This window comes from Neovison vison, chromosome 1 (genome assembly GCF_020171115.1).
Source record: "Neovison vison isolate M4711 chromosome 1, ASM_NN_V1, whole genome shotgun sequence".
NCBI classification, from domain to species: domain Eukaryota; kingdom Metazoa; phylum Chordata; class Mammalia; order Carnivora; family Mustelidae; genus Neogale; species Neogale vison.
Genome location: NC_058091.1, coordinates 186,524,528 through 186,541,973, shown reverse-complemented (window position 1 = coordinate 186,541,973; position 17,446 = coordinate 186,524,528). Strand labels below are relative to the sequence as shown.

Sequence of the window (17,446 nt, the reverse complement as noted above, 5' to 3'; positions counted from 1 at the left end):
AAGATAATTTGACTTGCTCCAAATCTTTGATTTTTTAAACATGTGGTGCTAAAAGAAAGTAAACAAAAATTACATCTTCTTAAAAAAAAATCTCCAAAGTAAAGAATATGTAAGTGGAAAATAACATCAGCAAAAGAATCCCGACACTAGAAATAACTACCAACTCTAAATTTTAAACCCAAAACAAGTTGGATAATTTTTAGTAATCTAGAATTCCATCCAGAAAAAAAATTTTTTAAAGACCAAGTAAATACCATTTGGAGTCTCCTATTTTTAGCCATAATAAATTCTGCATTGTCAAAACTGGACTATCTGTATTGGAACTTGTAATAATAGGTTAGCTTCCTCCGGAGATGCTATTTGCATTTGAGCATCTCATATCATCATTTGATAAGTCCTGAGTTCGTGAACCAATTTTAATTTTACTAAACTAATACAATTAGGCAAGTAAATATGCTAGGTAAAAAACTACTGCATTTTGAATAAAAATTCTTTGGATATTATTCAACTCACTGCAAGCCCTCCATGCCACACTGGTACACAGGGGAGGAAAAGGTACACACACCAGACACAAAACACACACACAAACATTCACACGCACACAAAGTTTTCTCTGCCTTTCAAATGGTGGAATACAATTCATTTATGTTCTTACCAAAATACCTAATATAGATACCCAGAGGCATACACTTAAATGATGACAGTAATGTATAGAATAGTTGAGTCACTCTATTGAACATCTGAAACTAATATAACATTGTATGTCAACTACAGTGGAATTAAAATAAAAACCTCAATAAAATTTTTATAATTTGTTTTAAAAAGAGAAAAAGTAATTTTAAAAAACATTAAAAAAGGATACCCCAGGAGAAAGGTAAAAATAGATTAAAAAGAGATAGGGTAAGCTTTAGCAAAAAATATACAATGAGTAAAAACATATTTATTCTTCAGATTGAAAAATCTGCCAATAATATTTTAACTTTGTTTTTCAAATTATTTTTCTGCCAAATAACTTCTGCTTTTAATTAAAGTGGGTCTTCCGAATACTATTCAACAAAACAAAACTAATTTTGTTAACAGTAAGAATGTATAAGCCTATGTAATTCTGATAAGAATATAAAGTACAAAAAAAAAGAATATAAATTATAATCTAGTTGTTCAGAACTGCATATTGTTAAAAGAAACCATTCTAGAATATACTCCTTCATGAGTGACTTTGGCTAGATACATTTGATACATAAAGAATGGTATCACTAATATAATATCCAGAACAAAGAAATTTACTTATGTGAGAAGTCAGAAAACTATTGACTCTGAATCTTTAAGCGATTTTTCAAGCTTTTACATACTTAAATCCATCTTCTTTTTAAAGCATATTCCAAAAACACTTGAAAAAATACATTTTAAAAGTATGTTCAATTCAGTAATAATCCATTTGTCACTAAACCAACATTTATTGAATGTTTATTATGTGCACAATGATGGGGGATGGATAAAAGAATAACTAGATACTCCCTGCCCTCAAAAAAGTTGACAATTGGGGGCGCCTGGGTGGCTCAGTGGGTTAAAGCCGATGCCTTCGTCTCAGGTCATGATCTCAGGGTCCTGGGATCAAGCCCCGCATCGGGCTCTCTGCTCAGCAGGGAACCTGCTTCCTCCTCTCTGCCCACTTGTGATCTCTGTCTGTCAAATAAATAAATAAAATCTTAAAAAAAAAAAAGTTGACAATCTATCAGGATAAACCTGCAAACCCTGATTTCAATTACTCGTAAAGAGCAATTTGGCATGATGTAGTAAAAATGTGAAAATATACATATCTTAATTATATTTCTAGATGTAGATCCTACAGAAATTCTTAACAGATAAGTGTGGAGACTTACACAAGGATTTTACAGCAACACTGTCTATAATGGTAAAACACTGGAAGCAATACAAGTGTACTCCAGTAAGTAAGGAATGGACAGAACACTAACAGTTACAAAGAATGAATTACATATTCATTATGGCTAGATGTCGAAAACAATTTAAGGGCGCCTGGGTGGCTTAGTCTGTTAAGTGTCTGCCTTCAGCTCAGGTCATGATCCCAGGGTCCTGGGATTGAGCCCTGTGTTGGGCTCTCTATTCAGTTGGGAGTCTGCCTCTCCCTATCCCTCCCTATCCCTATGCCTGCTACTCCCCCTGCTTGTGCTCTCACTCTCTCTCTGTCAAATAAATAAATATTTTTTTAAAAAGTAAAAATGCAAACTGTAGGCTGATAAATACTTTGTAAAAACAGATATTTAACAATATAACATCAAATAAAAACTATATATATAGTTTACAAACTAATTTGTATATATTTTACAAAAACTATAGTTTACAAACTATATATATAGTTATACAAACTAAACAATACTATATTGTTCATGGTATCTATTATGTATGTTAAAGTTTTCCTTTTAATTTTTAAATTAAATTTTAGGTCATCATAGTAGTTGTTTCTAGGAGATAGTGGAAATGATATTGGGAGCAAGACAATAGAGACTTAAAATTTATTTGCTTTATTAATTCAAAAAGAAGCAAATTTAACAATATGTTAAACAAGTGTCAATGTGTAGACAATGGGCATACAGATGTTGTCACTTTTTGTATTCTGTTTTTCTTATTTTTTCAAAATTAAAAATATATATATAAGACTCCAAAATTTGATCACATTTTCACATTTGCTGAAATCCCATGCTATATTTCCCATTACCTAGAGACACACAAATTCCTCAGCATGACATTCAAAAGTCTTATCCTGATCCCAACCTTCCCTTACTTCCTTCCACTTCTACTTAATTTTCTTCCCCCACTGTCCTGCCTATAAAATCTTATTTTAACACCTACAACATATTAAACATTACATATACTTTCACAATGCCTTGTCTTTGTTAGTACTGTTTCCCACAATTGCAAGCACCCCAAAAAATGTTCACCTGCACCATATTCATCACAACACTATATATGTTTCAAGACCCAGTTCAAATGTCAGCTACTATTTACAGGATTTCCTGATTCTTCTCTTATCTCTTATAGAAGTAACTACTTTTGTAATTGGCATTTCCATAGCACTTTTATAACTAGACAGAGATCTCCTCCCTTTAGCAGTATAACTTAATTTCTCAACACTTCTCATAGAGCCTGGCCCATGCTAGGTATTCAAATATTAAATGAACTGAATGAACATCTGAGACAATATTAAGAAACAGAGTAGAAAGTTATCAGTTCATTGATTCATTCACATTTCTTTTAAATCTGGACAAAAATGAAATGGTATTTAGCTTCTGAATACAAATTTCACAAAAAATATAAAATACTATGCTTTTACAAAGTAAAATATTTTGCATAAAGAATTTAATTCTACTATTAAAGTTAATTATGTTCATATTCATATAGGATTAAGATGAATATTCAGCGCCATCTATGGGGGCACCTGGGTGGCTCAGTGGTTAAGCCTTCCGCTCGGGTCATGATCTCAGGATCCCTCTCTCAGCCGGGAGCCTACTTCCCCCTCCCCCTCTGCCTGCCTCTCTGCCTACTTGTGATCTCTCTCTGTCAAATAAATAAATAAAATCTTAAAAAAAAAAAAAAAAACACCACCTATAAAACTCTTTTCCTTTGATAATTTTAGGAATTTTCCAGGAAGAGTTTCAATAAGTCTCCATTGGTACTTCCTCTGAAATCAGTTATCATCCTAGCAAAAAGATATGTCTCCTTTCTGCTTATGCTAATAATTAACTTCTTCCTTTGACATCTCACAGCACCTGTCAGTAAGTATTTTAAAGGCAGATAAGGTCTTTTGGAAATTACTGCATGGTTAAAAGGCAAATAGATTAACTCCATCTGTGATTTCCATGAAAAGGATTGAGGACAGAAGTTTGGGTATCTAACAGATCTGGGTTACAATGCCGACTTTGACACTTATTTACTGTTACTTAACCTCTTTAGGTCTCAATTTCCTCATCTGTGAAATAGAATAAAAATAGACTGCCTCATATAATGGTTTTGAGGATTAATTATGTAAAACTGCATACTGCCTGGCACATCATACTCAATAAAAAGTAATTACTAAATATTTTTAAATAACAACAAATGACAGCAAAATTCTGAAATGTAGCATTCAATAATAAGACAAAGTTCAGTATCTTTAGGTCGCCTTCTTTAGAGTGCCACATTCATGCACCAGGGTTTACTGGAAATTACCACTCTGGATGTAAGTGAGTAAATGCCTACTCCATTTAGAGAGAAAAGGGCAGTGCCTAGAAGGCTCAGTCAGTTAAGCTTCCAACTCTTGATTTCAGCTCAGGTCATGATCTCAAGGGTATGAGATCAAGCCCAGCATCAAGCTCCAGGAGGAGAGCATAGAGGCTGCTTAAGATTCTCTCTCTTCCCTCTCTCTTTGCCCCTCCCCCACTTTTCTCCCACTCTAAAAAAGAGAAAAGAAGAAGAAGAAGAAGAGGGTAGGGCGCCTGGGTGGCTCAGTGGGTTGAGCCTCTGCCTTCGGCTCAGGTCATGATCTTAGGGTCCTGGGATCAAGTCCTGCATCGGGCTCTCTGCTCAGCAGGAAGCCTGCTTCCTCCTCTCTCTCTCTCTCTGCCTGCCTCTCTGCCTACTTGTGATCTCTCTCTGTGTCAAATAAATAAATAAAATTAAAAAAGAAAAAAAAAAAAGAAGAGGGTAATGACAATGAAGGCAAATATCTACCCTAGGAGATTTGGAAGTTAAAATGAATATTTAGAAAAGGGAATCCCTCACAAATGTAAATTATTTAAGTCTGGGATTACAGGTAAATTCACCACACAAGCAGTTTTTGAGAAATAAGATTAAAAAAAAAAAATGCAGTGGGGGAATTGATGGAAAGAGGGGGACTAAATCCCTTAATATAGTAACTCTAAGTTGAAAAGCAATAGAGTCAGGAAACACAAGCTTTAATATAATGCTGAATTAGCTACTGCTATTTAAACTCTGATGCAAATGTTTACTTTACACACGCCAGTTGATGATAACATGACTACCAGGGCATTTACTTAGCTGCAGGAACAACCTCAAATCACATCAAGCAGCAAAGAGGAATGAAACTGTGAAAAGCTTAAGGATGAAATCAGATCACTGTAGGTAATATTGGGCAGTAACAGCCCAATTCAAATTGGTAGACTCCAGAAAGTAAACTCTGGAAGGAAGAGGAAGTAAAGTAACCTTTATTGAAGACTTCTTATTTTGGGGACCGTAAAACACACTTGGTACTTTGCTTCTAAATCTCATTTAGTCTGATGCTCATAAGAACATGTTTGAGGTAGCATTATGCCCTTTCTGCAAACAAGGAAATGAAAGCACAAAAATTAAGAACTTAACCCAAGTCACATGAGAAAGAAACATTAGGATTGGGGCTCCTGGGTGGCTGAGTGGGTTCAGGTCATGATCCCAGGGTCCTGGGATCGAGCCCCACATCGGGCTCTCTGCTCAGCAAGGAACCTGCTTCCCTCTCTCTGCCTGCCTCTCTGTCTACTTGTGATCTCTGTCTGTCAAATAAATAAAATCTTAAAAAAAAAAAAGAGAGAGAGAGAGAGAAACATTAGGATCAAGGTATGAACTGAATTTAGTTCCACTTAAATAGGACATTTGCCTCAATCACCCCTCAAAATGCTTACAGCCTCTAAGAAGGCCTGAAGAAGTGAATTCATACATGCAAACCTCCAAAAATAAATAAATAGAGAAACAAAAAACATCATAAAAAAATGTCATGGCAGCCACCAAAGAACTCTATGAGATGTCATATAATTATAAAACTAATAAAGCAAAAATTCATCAAGAGTTTGAAAAATAAAATTTCACAATCAACTTTCAGGACATCAAGTTTTGACCAGGAAACATTTATTACTTCCCTAAAATTTTCTAAAATCTATTCATACTACATTATGTTTACTAGAATACACACAATACATTACTACTTTCTTGGTTATTCAGAAACCTGTCCTAGTAGTTCACAACTCAATTCTATAGAGTAGAAGGTATGAAAAAAAAGAGAGAGACTAAATAAACACAACACATACAGATCTAAACAAAATATAATGACCCTCATAGAAGCTATTTTTGAAATAAATTATAAAATCCTAGTACTTTCAAATGTCAGGCTGTATAATAATTGGCAGATAATCCAATCCATCTGACCCCATCACAATTGAATAAGAAGATAGCCAAAGAACTTCTCTGTCCAAATTTTAGTAAAGAAGCAGAATCTGGAGCAAGAAGAGTAAAGAAGCAAAGAGAATGTACTTAAAAAGGTGTCCAGGTAATCAATAACTGTACATACAAACTAAATATGACTTAAAAATAACTTTGTAGCCAGTACGACAGAGATGTGATATAAAAGCCATCACCAGAAGGAGGAAAATAACTGTATACAATATACAAATAGCTCATCATAGTTGCATTCTTCAAATCTATTTCTAAAGTCTATACAACAGATTCATAGCAAATACAAAATACATCATAGAGGATCATGGTATTTGTCTCACTCAAAAATGACTAAAACAGGGGCGCCTGGGTGGCTCAGTGGGTTAAGCCGCTGCCTTCGGCTCAGGTCATGATCTCAGGGTCCTGGGATCGAGTCCCACATGGGGCTCTCTGCTCAGCAGGGAGCCTGCTTCCTCCTCTCTCTCTCTGTCTGCCTCTCTGCCTACTTGTGATCTCTGTCTGTCAAATAAATAAATAAAATCTTTAAAAAAAAATGACTAAAACATAAATTCATTCTCTGTTGAGGAAGATTTTACATGTACATGCTCTCAATACTTTACCTTAAAATGTAAAGTCATTTTCCTCACTTTCCACCTGAGTAAAACTTCTCCCTCTGACAAACACAGGAATCTTTCCCCTAAAGTTTACCTTACTTAAATCAGTGCCACAGAGAATGTTCAAATAGCTTTGTTTTGTGTAAAATAGCAAGTTTATATTGTAACGTTACAGATGCAACTAATATTTCAAATTTTTTAAAGAAATAGTCACACCAAAACCACCTAAAGGACAAAAATTTAAAATAAACTATAATACCTGTAGAAACTATGTACAAGCATTATATCTTTATAGTTAATATCAAGGACACAAAAGCTATGTCCCTGAAATATACAAAGACAATGCTGCCATCTAAAGGCCAAGATAGAATATGAAGACTACATATACTTAAGTACTGCCAATATATAAAAGCAGAGAATTTGATATTTTAAAGTCAGCAAAGTTTACACTTCCAAAGAAACACTATGCTACGATTATATTTAGACTATACAATGAACCTCTAAAACTCCTGAGAAAATACAATATAATAAGAGAATTAGCAAAATAATTTCGTTAATGATCAGTATCAGTACAAATCAAATTCTGTTGGCATCCTTTCAGACATAGCATTCTCTAAATATCTCTGTTAGTTGTTAACTTAAAAAAAATCTATTTAGTGATGTTTAGTGATATTTCCTACCTATAATTACATATGCAGTATAATTGTATAAATATATAAAAGTATATTAATATTATTTGCCTTTAACCAGACTGCTATTATTTCTACTCACCCCATATAAAATACTTGTTTTTAAAGGACTAATAATAATAGTTCTCAGAATGAAAAGACCTTAACTACTTAAAATTACAGCTTTGTACAAATATAAGGATTTCTCATTATTTCATGAATTCTAAAACCACAAAGCAAAGCTCGAATGGGAGGATAGCTATCAATAATTCAATTGCTCAGTGCAAAGAGTTCAAATGATTCTAAGTTTCCCTTTCTAGAACCTTAAATTGAAGGAACTTTATTGAAATGAACTTTAAGATTTAAAACTACGTCAAATTTCCAATGAAATCAAATGTTTACTGAGTAATACTACATATAAAACTGATTCTCTTAGCATGTTAAGTATATAACATCTTTTTAATGGACCACATTATTAAGGAAAAACAAATGTGGACATAACTAGAAACTTCAAAACATATACAATTAACTCCTTTGGGAAACTGTTGACTAAAAATTTTCATGTGACTAAAAAAATTTCATGACTAAAACATTTCTCTGTGTTTACTCAACAAGGAAATAAATAATAACTACTCAACAAATATTCCCATTATGTAAAGAATATAAAAATTTTAAGTTTGGTTTACCATCCTTCAATTTGAGTATAAAGTAGAAACCAAAAGACAACAAATACAGACAGAATGTCATAAAAATGTCATAAAACTAGAATGTCATTCTAGTTTTTTAGTGCCTCCTATAGATTCAAGTTTATATTACACAATTTAAGGACCTTATGTCATTTAATTCTCAGAGCTATATACCTGTAAAAACACAAGTATTAATAATCCTGTATGCAGGGGAGGTTCACAGAGCTTAAGTAACTCCCCCAAAATCACAATATTATTGAGTGAATATCAGTTTTTAAAAATTCAGTATCTTAGGGCACCTGGGTGGCTCAGGCAGTTGAGCGTCTGCCTTTGGCTCAGGTCATGATCCCATGGTTCTGGGATTGAGTCTCACACTGGGCTCCCTGCTCAGCAGGAAGCTTGCTTCTCCCTCTCCCCCTGCTATGCTTGCTCTCTCTCTCCCTCTGTCGAATACATAAATAAAATCTTAAAAAACAAAAAATTCACTATCTCTGACCCAGAAGACTTCATTCATTCTACAAGTTCATACTATTTTAAAAGAAGTTATTAAATTTGTATTAAATGTAAAGAGAAATATAAAGGATTTTTACCATATAATCTCAAGAGAAAATATAATTCTATTGGCAAATATAATTCTACATAATAAAAGCATTTACTTTTAGTTCATAGTGCTTTGATTTTTCTAACTGGAATCTTCTTTTAAAGTAGCATTACTGAGCACCTGGGTGACTCAGTAGGTTAAGCATCTGCCTTCAGCTGAGGTCAGCATCCCAGGGTCCTGGGATAGAGTCCTGCATCTTGCTCCCAACTCAGAGCAGAGTCAGTTTCTACCTCTTCCCCTCCTCCAGGTTGTGCAATCTCTCTCTCTCTCTCTCTCAAAATAAATAAATAAATAAAAACTTTAAAAAATAATAAAGTAGCATTATCTCAGGGCACTTGGGTCATTCAGTCAGTTAAGTGTCAGACCCTTGATTTTGGCTCAGGTCATGATCTCAGGGTTGAGAGATCAAACTCCACCATGCTGAGCATGGAGCCTGCTTAAGATTCTCTATCTCCCTCTGCCTCTGCCCCTCTGCCCTCCCCATCCTCACCCTCTCCCAAATAAATAAATAAATAGCATTATCTCATTTGAAGTGCTGACACTTCTAGAGACCCTTCAAAACTTAATTTATGAGATATATTTATCAAATTTTATAAACTAATTCCAAGGAGCAACAAAAAGAGCTCTTTATTTGAGGAATACAATTAAATAGCAGGTCTCCTTTGTAAATATGCAACAACACCTTGCCTACATTTTTAAGTATACTATTGCTCAACATGGAGAATCTACAAGTGCCTCCCTAATGACAACCTTTTCTGTTAACTTATACTATACCTATCATCAAAATCTAAAAGATTTGGAGTATTACTCAACCATTACAAAGACTGAAGCTCTGATACATGCTACTACATTAAAGAACCTTGAAAACATTATGCTAAGTGAAAGAAGTCAGACACAAAATACCAAATACTATGTAAATTCCATTTGTATGAAATGCCTAGAACAGGCAAATCCATAGAGATAGAAAGTAGATTACCAGGTGCCTGGAGCTAAAGGAAGGGGGGAATGGAGAGTTACAACTAACAAGCACAAAGTTTCTTTGGGGATAACGAATCTGTTCCAGAATTAGTGATGACGACTGCACAACTTTGTGAATATACTAAAAACCACAGAGTTGTAACACTTTAAAAGAGTGAATTTGACAGTATGTGAATTATATCTCAATAAAAGAAAATTATATGGTTTTTAAAATGTATCACACATTAAGTGTGATGAGTTATATATGTATGTGCTTAGAACATGAAAATCTATATAACTACAAACATTATCTGCCTCAGTTTAATAAATTCCATTTTTCAGCATACTAAATGAAAGGTTCTACTTCACATGTGTACATCTTTCTTAATAGTAAAAAATTATAACTACCTAAAAGTATTACAATCCTTAGGGAATCAGAAGGAACAACAACCACATACTTATATTCAGCAACTACAAACACTTTTCTCCAATTCACCTGAGTTAGTTCACTGTCAGAACATAGACAAAAAGGAATTTTTAACTTTCAAGTATCACAAAAAAGCACCTATAGAGTTATAGGATCAATTCATAAAATCGTTTTGAGAGGATTCTTGCTTTAAGTAGTATTTGCCTCTAAAACACCAAAATAAGCAGATAAAAATTTGTAAGCGAAGTTATAAGGAAATGAAAGGTCAGAAACAAAATAAAAAACACAAAGATGATAACAAGTACTTACTAATTTGTTTTCCTGCATATATATTCTTTGTAATTTCAGACAGCCCTTAGCTATGACGATCATGCCTTCATCTGAGATCTTGTAACACTGGCCAAAATGAATATCTTTGAGTTCTCTGCACTTTGAGCCCAGCTATTAAAAAAAAAAAAAAAAAAAAAAAGAGAGAGAGAGATTTGATTGAATGCTGAGAAAATAACAAAGATAACACATTCCTAGTGGGATACCCATATAATTTTTAAAAACAGCAATACCAAAGTTAAACATTAACTACTTTTAAAATAAAACAGAATGTAGGCAATCTATAACTTAAAGCAGTATGGTAAGTTTTAGCATCTTCTAATTACATCCTTGCATCAACTACCTTATATTATATGCCGACCCAAGGTGCCTAGATTCCTTAACATTGACCTCAGATTCACATTTTTATTTCTCCTGATCATTTATATTATTATATTTGCAGGGCTCAGTTCCAAGGAATAAAACAAAGATCTAAGAAGTGAGGCAAAGTTCTAATGAATGAAAGAATATTTAATTCATTAGATTCTTCCAGTTCTGATTACCCCAATCAATCATTTCTCTCCAAGAGCTCACTTATTCTGTGAAAGAGAAAAAAGTCTGAATATGCTATAGATTATATTTTAGAGTACTTACTGACACACAGAATTGCATAAACTGAAAACACAAGAACTAAAGATTTCCTGACTGAAACCCCAACTGTACCTTAAAGGGTTACCAAACAGGTAAAATGTACCCATTAAAACCATTAAGTATCACAAAGAACAAATTACATTCATTTCTTTTCAAAAGCTACAGCTTAGATGATCAAAGCAAACTATAAATGAATGCTGTTTCATGAGCATTACATATGAATAGAGTCACTTTAGAGCTAAAATCAGAAACTTATTCAGTAAAACCTTTATATCAAAAATTATCTAAAAAATTACATTAAATAAAACTCGGTGTCAGCAAGGATTAGAAAAAAGTACACAAAATACCACTGGTAAGAGTGTAAACAATATTAAAAATCTTCCTGGATGGCTACTCAACATAAATAAGAAAATATGACTTAGTTTTACCAAAAAATTAACTACAGAGGGATAGATAATTGGATAGATTATGTGATAAAGTAAGCATACTAAAAGGTTAATTGTAGGGTAGAGAAATGGTGATGGGGTTTGAGGAGTGCACTTGTCAGATGAGCACAGAGTGACATATGGAACTGTGGAATTACTACATTATACGTCTGAAACTAACATAATGCTGTATGTTAACTAACTGCAATTAAAATAAAAATTTAAAAGAAATACAAAAAAGATAGTAAATATAAAATCTAGGTAGTGGGTATATAGGTGTTCATTGTAAAATTCTTTCAAAATTTCCATATATATAAATTTTTTATAATAAACTTGGAATTAAATAGAAGTACTTGACTAAGATTTAACTATAAGAAATTAGCAAAAGGGATATTTTAATCGTAACATATAGAAAACCACCTAAAGAGACAAATTACAGGGTTTTCAGAAAACTGAATATTATATAGCCATTAAAAATGAAGTACACACTTGAGAAAAATGAAAAATTTACACAAGTTTTTATAATATAATCCAATTTTTACAAATTATGCATATTTAAATATACATATGTGCATATCCTTATAGAAAAGAGACTGAAATTACACCAAGGTGTTAACAGTGGGTTTTCTTCTGATTAGTGCAGTAATGCATTTTTTTCTTTTCTGCCTATCAATCTTACCACATCTTTTTAAAAATAAATGTTACTTTAATAACTAAAGAAAACTTTCAAGTTCTGTTTCAAGTAAAACAATGATATGTGAACTCAGTTAATTTTTCCAGGGGTGCTGATATAGTTACACTATGTTATTTTCATCTAGGCCACACTATAACCAATTATATATTCCACTAGAAATGTAAACTCCACAAAGAAATAAGTTTTGCCTGATAATTAACTGTCCCTGGAGCCCAATGTCTTCTGTTTAACTTAGCTGATACTCAGTAAATATTTGCTGAATGAATGAAAAGGCTGATCCTGGTTACGTGATATAAAGAGGCCTCTTTGAAAAATGTACGAATATGGGAAACGATGATTATGGTCTCATATACAACCATGTTCCAGTTAATTCAGGAATTCTAAATTGTGTCCACAAGTAGATTTCAGGAATTCCAGGAAAGCAGATGAGAAAAAAGGAGTACATTTTAGCTTTCATACTATCCTCTAACTGAACTCTAGCTTTTGCTTCACTTATTAATGTAAATGAAAAATCACAGTAGTTTGGCAATACACATGACTTTGTAAACAACAGAAATCAAAGATAAGTTTATGTAATATTACTACCAATGCAGAGAGCATGAAATACCATTTTTGTTCACTAGTATTCATTATATTCATTAGATCAACTACCAGATCTAATAATGCATAAAAGCACACATATACTTCAAGAACAAATGTACAATGGCCCATCACTCACACCTAAAAAAGCTGACTCCAAAGCCAACAGTGGGTAAAGTGTAAAAGCAACTTGATAATCACTATACTACAAAACTCCTTATAGGCTGACACACATCTGGCATTTAGAGTGCAGCTGGCATTAAAAACACCAGGATTCTTTAAAGTCTATTTAGAGAGTAGTTAACCAGTCAGATCCCCTCCCCATCACTGCCAAGTCCACTCTCCCACAATAGCAAAAAGATCAGAGTTCACTGGGGCGAGTAAAACACAGGGTTCTTGGACTGGGGTACACCATGCATAGCTGACAGCAAAAGCATACTGCTGAAAATGTGGGGGTGACGTGAAAGTTTATAAGACAGAAATGAAGAAATTCAAATGAATAATTCTATAAAATATTCCGGGATGAAAGGGTATGAGCTGAAAGAGCTCACTTACATGTCCGGCACAAATGACAAAAACAGACCCATGGCAAGGCAAATCAACACAAAATGTCAGAATTAAAGAGTACAAAAAAAGATTCTATAGACTTCCAGAGACAAACAGATTTCATACAAAGGATTAGGATAAAAAAGGTATCAAACTTCTTAATGACAATACTGAAAGACGGCAACAGAGCAATGCCATCAAATTCTGAAGGAAAAGTACTTCAAACCTAGAATCCTATACTCAGGATTCAAACTACAAATTAAGTGGGAGGATAGAACAGAGACATTTTCAGACTGCAAATTCTCAAAAGATTTACCTCCCATATATTCTTTATCAGGAAGCTACTAGAATCTGTCCTCTACAAAACGTAAGAACACACCAAGAGAAAGAACCTATGGCATCTAATAGGATATCTAAAACAACTACAAGATCAGGAAACCTCAAGGATAATGGTAAAGGTTAAGATACTCAGATGACCATTACTGCAAGAGCACTTGTATGCGAAAAATCCAAAATGGAGCCTTCAGACTATCCCCAGAAAATCTGCTATGAGAAGATATATTTGACTCTCTACATCTCAATATACTAATGCAATTGTGGGAAAACCTTTAGCTCCATTTGTGTTAAGACCTTTAAAAAAAAAAGTAAACTAAAGGGGACAAAAAGACATTTATTAATTTCAATAATAACAAAATTTTATAGAGAATAAAAGGTATGTGCGTAATTGTAAAATATAAATACCAAATACTTATGTAATCAAAATTATAAAAGAATTATGTTGGGAGGATGAGAAAATAGGAGACAAGGAAGGGTAAGTAAGCTAAATTCCCATCTTCCATAGTAAGGAATCAGCCTAGATAGTCTGAAATGGATAAATCAAGAAAATATAGACGGGTTTGGAAGGGAACTGCTTCTTTTTTCTGAAGAAAGTTCGATTCGCCTAATTCCTTGTCTCTCTGCTGATTAGTTTGTGTTTAATGAACTGGACATGTTCAGTTCATTTCCACCCTTCTTCCTCCTGGAAACAAACTGACCACAGCAAACAAGCATCCCTTCTACATTTGTAGGCCCCTCTGCTGGCCTGGCCAGGCTGATTATGAGTGGGTCTGCTGGCCGAACTCCAGAATTAACAAGCCCATTTAACTCTAAACAATACTCTCCAATCTAGCCTTTCTGAGTAACAAAGTTGATTTGATATTTTTCCTCTGTCCCTATTCCCTTCTCTTGTTAATGTTCAGATCCTAGGAAGTAAAGAGGCCTCAACACCTTAATGCACCAACCAAGATCACTGAAAAATACAACAGAATCTATGTAGCAGGAGTGAATGAGGAGTGCCTGGGTGGCTCACTCAGTTAAGCGTCTGCCTTCAGCTCAGGTCATGATCTTGGGGTTCTGGGATCAAGCCCCCCATTGGGCTCCCTGCTCAGGAATCTGCTTCTCCCTCTGCCCCTCCTCCCGCTCGTGCACCCATCCTTTCTCTCTTAAATAAATAAAAATCTTTTTTAAAAGGGGGAGAGGTATCTGGTAGGATCTTAGACATTAGTTTGTGTAGCTAGGTTGGCAGAGTCGCATGTTAACACATGTAAGTCACACTGCTATAACCTACGAGAAAGTTTTAAGCTGATTACCTGGTATTTTGACTTTAACAAGTGTCTTTGATGGACTTATATGCAAATAAGTGACTTTACATATAAGTAGGGGCTACATGGGTAGCCATACACAAATAAGAACAATGTAGATGGCTTCAACAGACATCAGCATTAGGAAAGTCCCAGAAACTTACCAGAAAAGAGTACCTCAGGGGGTTATTACTGTCATTTATTCTCACTGCAGAAACTAGACATCACCACTGGGCATGAGAGGCAAGACTACATTTCCATGACTGCCTATCTGTACTAATCACATTACCCCAACTATAAATGTCCTAAGGTTCCAGACTATCCAGTCACTGAAGAATCAATCATTTTACCTGGTATATTTTCCAGTTTTGCTAATGTTCAGATCTCTCAATGCCTCGACTGTCTTGTCCATTGTCCACAGGAAAACATTCAGGGGGCATTAACCAAGGCTTATATAAATATCCCTGTCAACATGCCCTAAATTTAGTTCAATTACTCCTCTACCTAAAAACCATAGAAGTGGTACAGAACTCTTCTAAATGTGGAATTCTCTATTCAGAAAGGCAGTACTAGAGACATTGATGCTCTGGCCCTACCAAGATGGAGAGCCCCGGCTATCAGATGGGATACAAAAGGTGGTACTAGAGTAAAACCAAGCCCCATTACAAGGCCTTTCTAAATTACTCAAATTATAGACACTGTACTTTCCACAAATACACCATATTAGGCATAAAACTGAGTGTAAACAAGATTAAGATTAGATTATCATACAGCAATAGTAATTTTTTTTAAATCAACCTGTAGGTTCCAGTCCAGCATAGGAGGAAGCTTATAAGTTACCACTCCATACTAACAAGTAAAAAGCTGAACAATTGAAAAATCAACAACTCTTCTTAGAGAAATGAGGTTTCAAGGAAAACCTCTGCCCCCAAAATTGGATAGACAAAAAGATGGACACAGAAAAACAACTTAGCAGAACAGAAACCCACTAGAAGAAACCTCTACAGGAACCAGTGCCAGGGTAGGAATCCCTAAATTATAATCCATCTCCTTCTGTTATCAAGTAAATAGTTTAGTCTCATTAATTCTTATCCCAGCAAAAATTAGTACCTAAAGGATTTACAAACACCTCAAAATTATCCCCATATTACTTTCTACCTTACCAAAGAACACTCTGACATGTTAACTACTCATCATTAGATAAAAATCCCTATCTGGCTGATGTTGATTAGATGAATATCATCACTTACCTTGGTTGGGTACTGTGAAACTGCTGCCTGAGGGCCCTGCCTGGTAATGGAGATTATCAACCTTGTGGAATTTTGGCTCCAGCCACACCTCTCCACTCTCACCCAGCCTGCCCTTCATTGCTATTTGTATCTGAGGCATTCATGCCAAGTACAATCCTAAAGATCACTCTTCACCCAAGTAAATGGTCTTATAAGACCTAACACATAAAAACCAGTTTAAGAGGTTCTGAATTTTTATCAACATCGGTTCAGTATCTGGGTACCTGTAACAGGGACAAGTCAGATAAATAGTGATAGAAGACCCCTCTTCTATCAGGGGAACAATATTGTTCTTCTCAGGAAGAACAATAATGTGTCAAAGGCACCCACTAGTCAACCTTGAAGGGAAATGTTAAATGAAAAGGGTGCCCGTGGTCACTCCATCACTTAAAAGAATCTATTCCATCTACCCATTAAGCCATAGTTCATTTTCACATGTGACAGCAATCAGAACTACAAATGGACTGAAGTAAATAAATAGAAAATGGATTGTTCTTTATTCATTCTCTTCTTCTTTATGGTAATCATTCAAGGTTATTCAAAAATTTGCTCAAACACACCCAAAGGTATTTTTCAAAATTTTCTGTAAAATGTTGGGAGGTAATTTTCCTACCCATCTCAAATTTTAAGTAAAATACTTACTGAACACTACACTTGAGAATTCATAATAGAGAATCTGTTTTAAGAACCATCTGTGGGGAGCCTGGGTGGCTCAGTCAGTTAAGCAGCTGCCTCTTTGTTTCAGCTCAGATCATGATCTTAGGGTCATGAGATCAAGCCCCACACAGAGCTCCATGCTCAGTGGGGAGTCTGCTTGAGATTCTCTCACCTCCTCTCCGTCCACCCCTCCCGCCACTTGCTCATTCTCTCTCACTTTCTAAAATAAACAAATAAATATTTTTTTAAAAAAGGAAGACATCTATTATCACCAGGTAATTTTTATAATAAAACAAAATTTTAGGAAGAGTATACTTCAATGGACAATGAATCTAGACAAATGAAACCACAACAATGTTATGGGATTAAAAACAAGATTAGGTTTTCCAATGCCACATGAAAGTTGCTCAAAACCATTATTAAGAAAATATTTTTTAAAATATGCTGCCTTCACTAGATAAGGAAAGTTATTCCTTCTACTTTCCATTCCGAATCTGTCACCACTGTAATTATTATACAAATGCAAATGAGA

General features: G+C 34.4%; 1 protein-coding gene across 2 annotated transcripts in view; it reads right to left on the bottom strand.

The window, feature by feature from the left end:
* FBXL17 (F-box and leucine rich repeat protein 17) overlaps positions 1-17,446 on the bottom strand; it is a 506,779-nt gene that overhangs the window by 446,444 nt on the left and 42,889 nt on the right. For both annotated transcript variants that reach the window (XM_044264392.1, XM_044264400.1), the window contains exon 4: positions 10,458-10,589. In XM_044264392.1, coding sequence (XP_044120327.1) covers positions 10,458-10,589 — 132 coding nt within the window. The remainder of the gene's footprint in view (positions 1-10,457; positions 10,590-17,446) is intronic.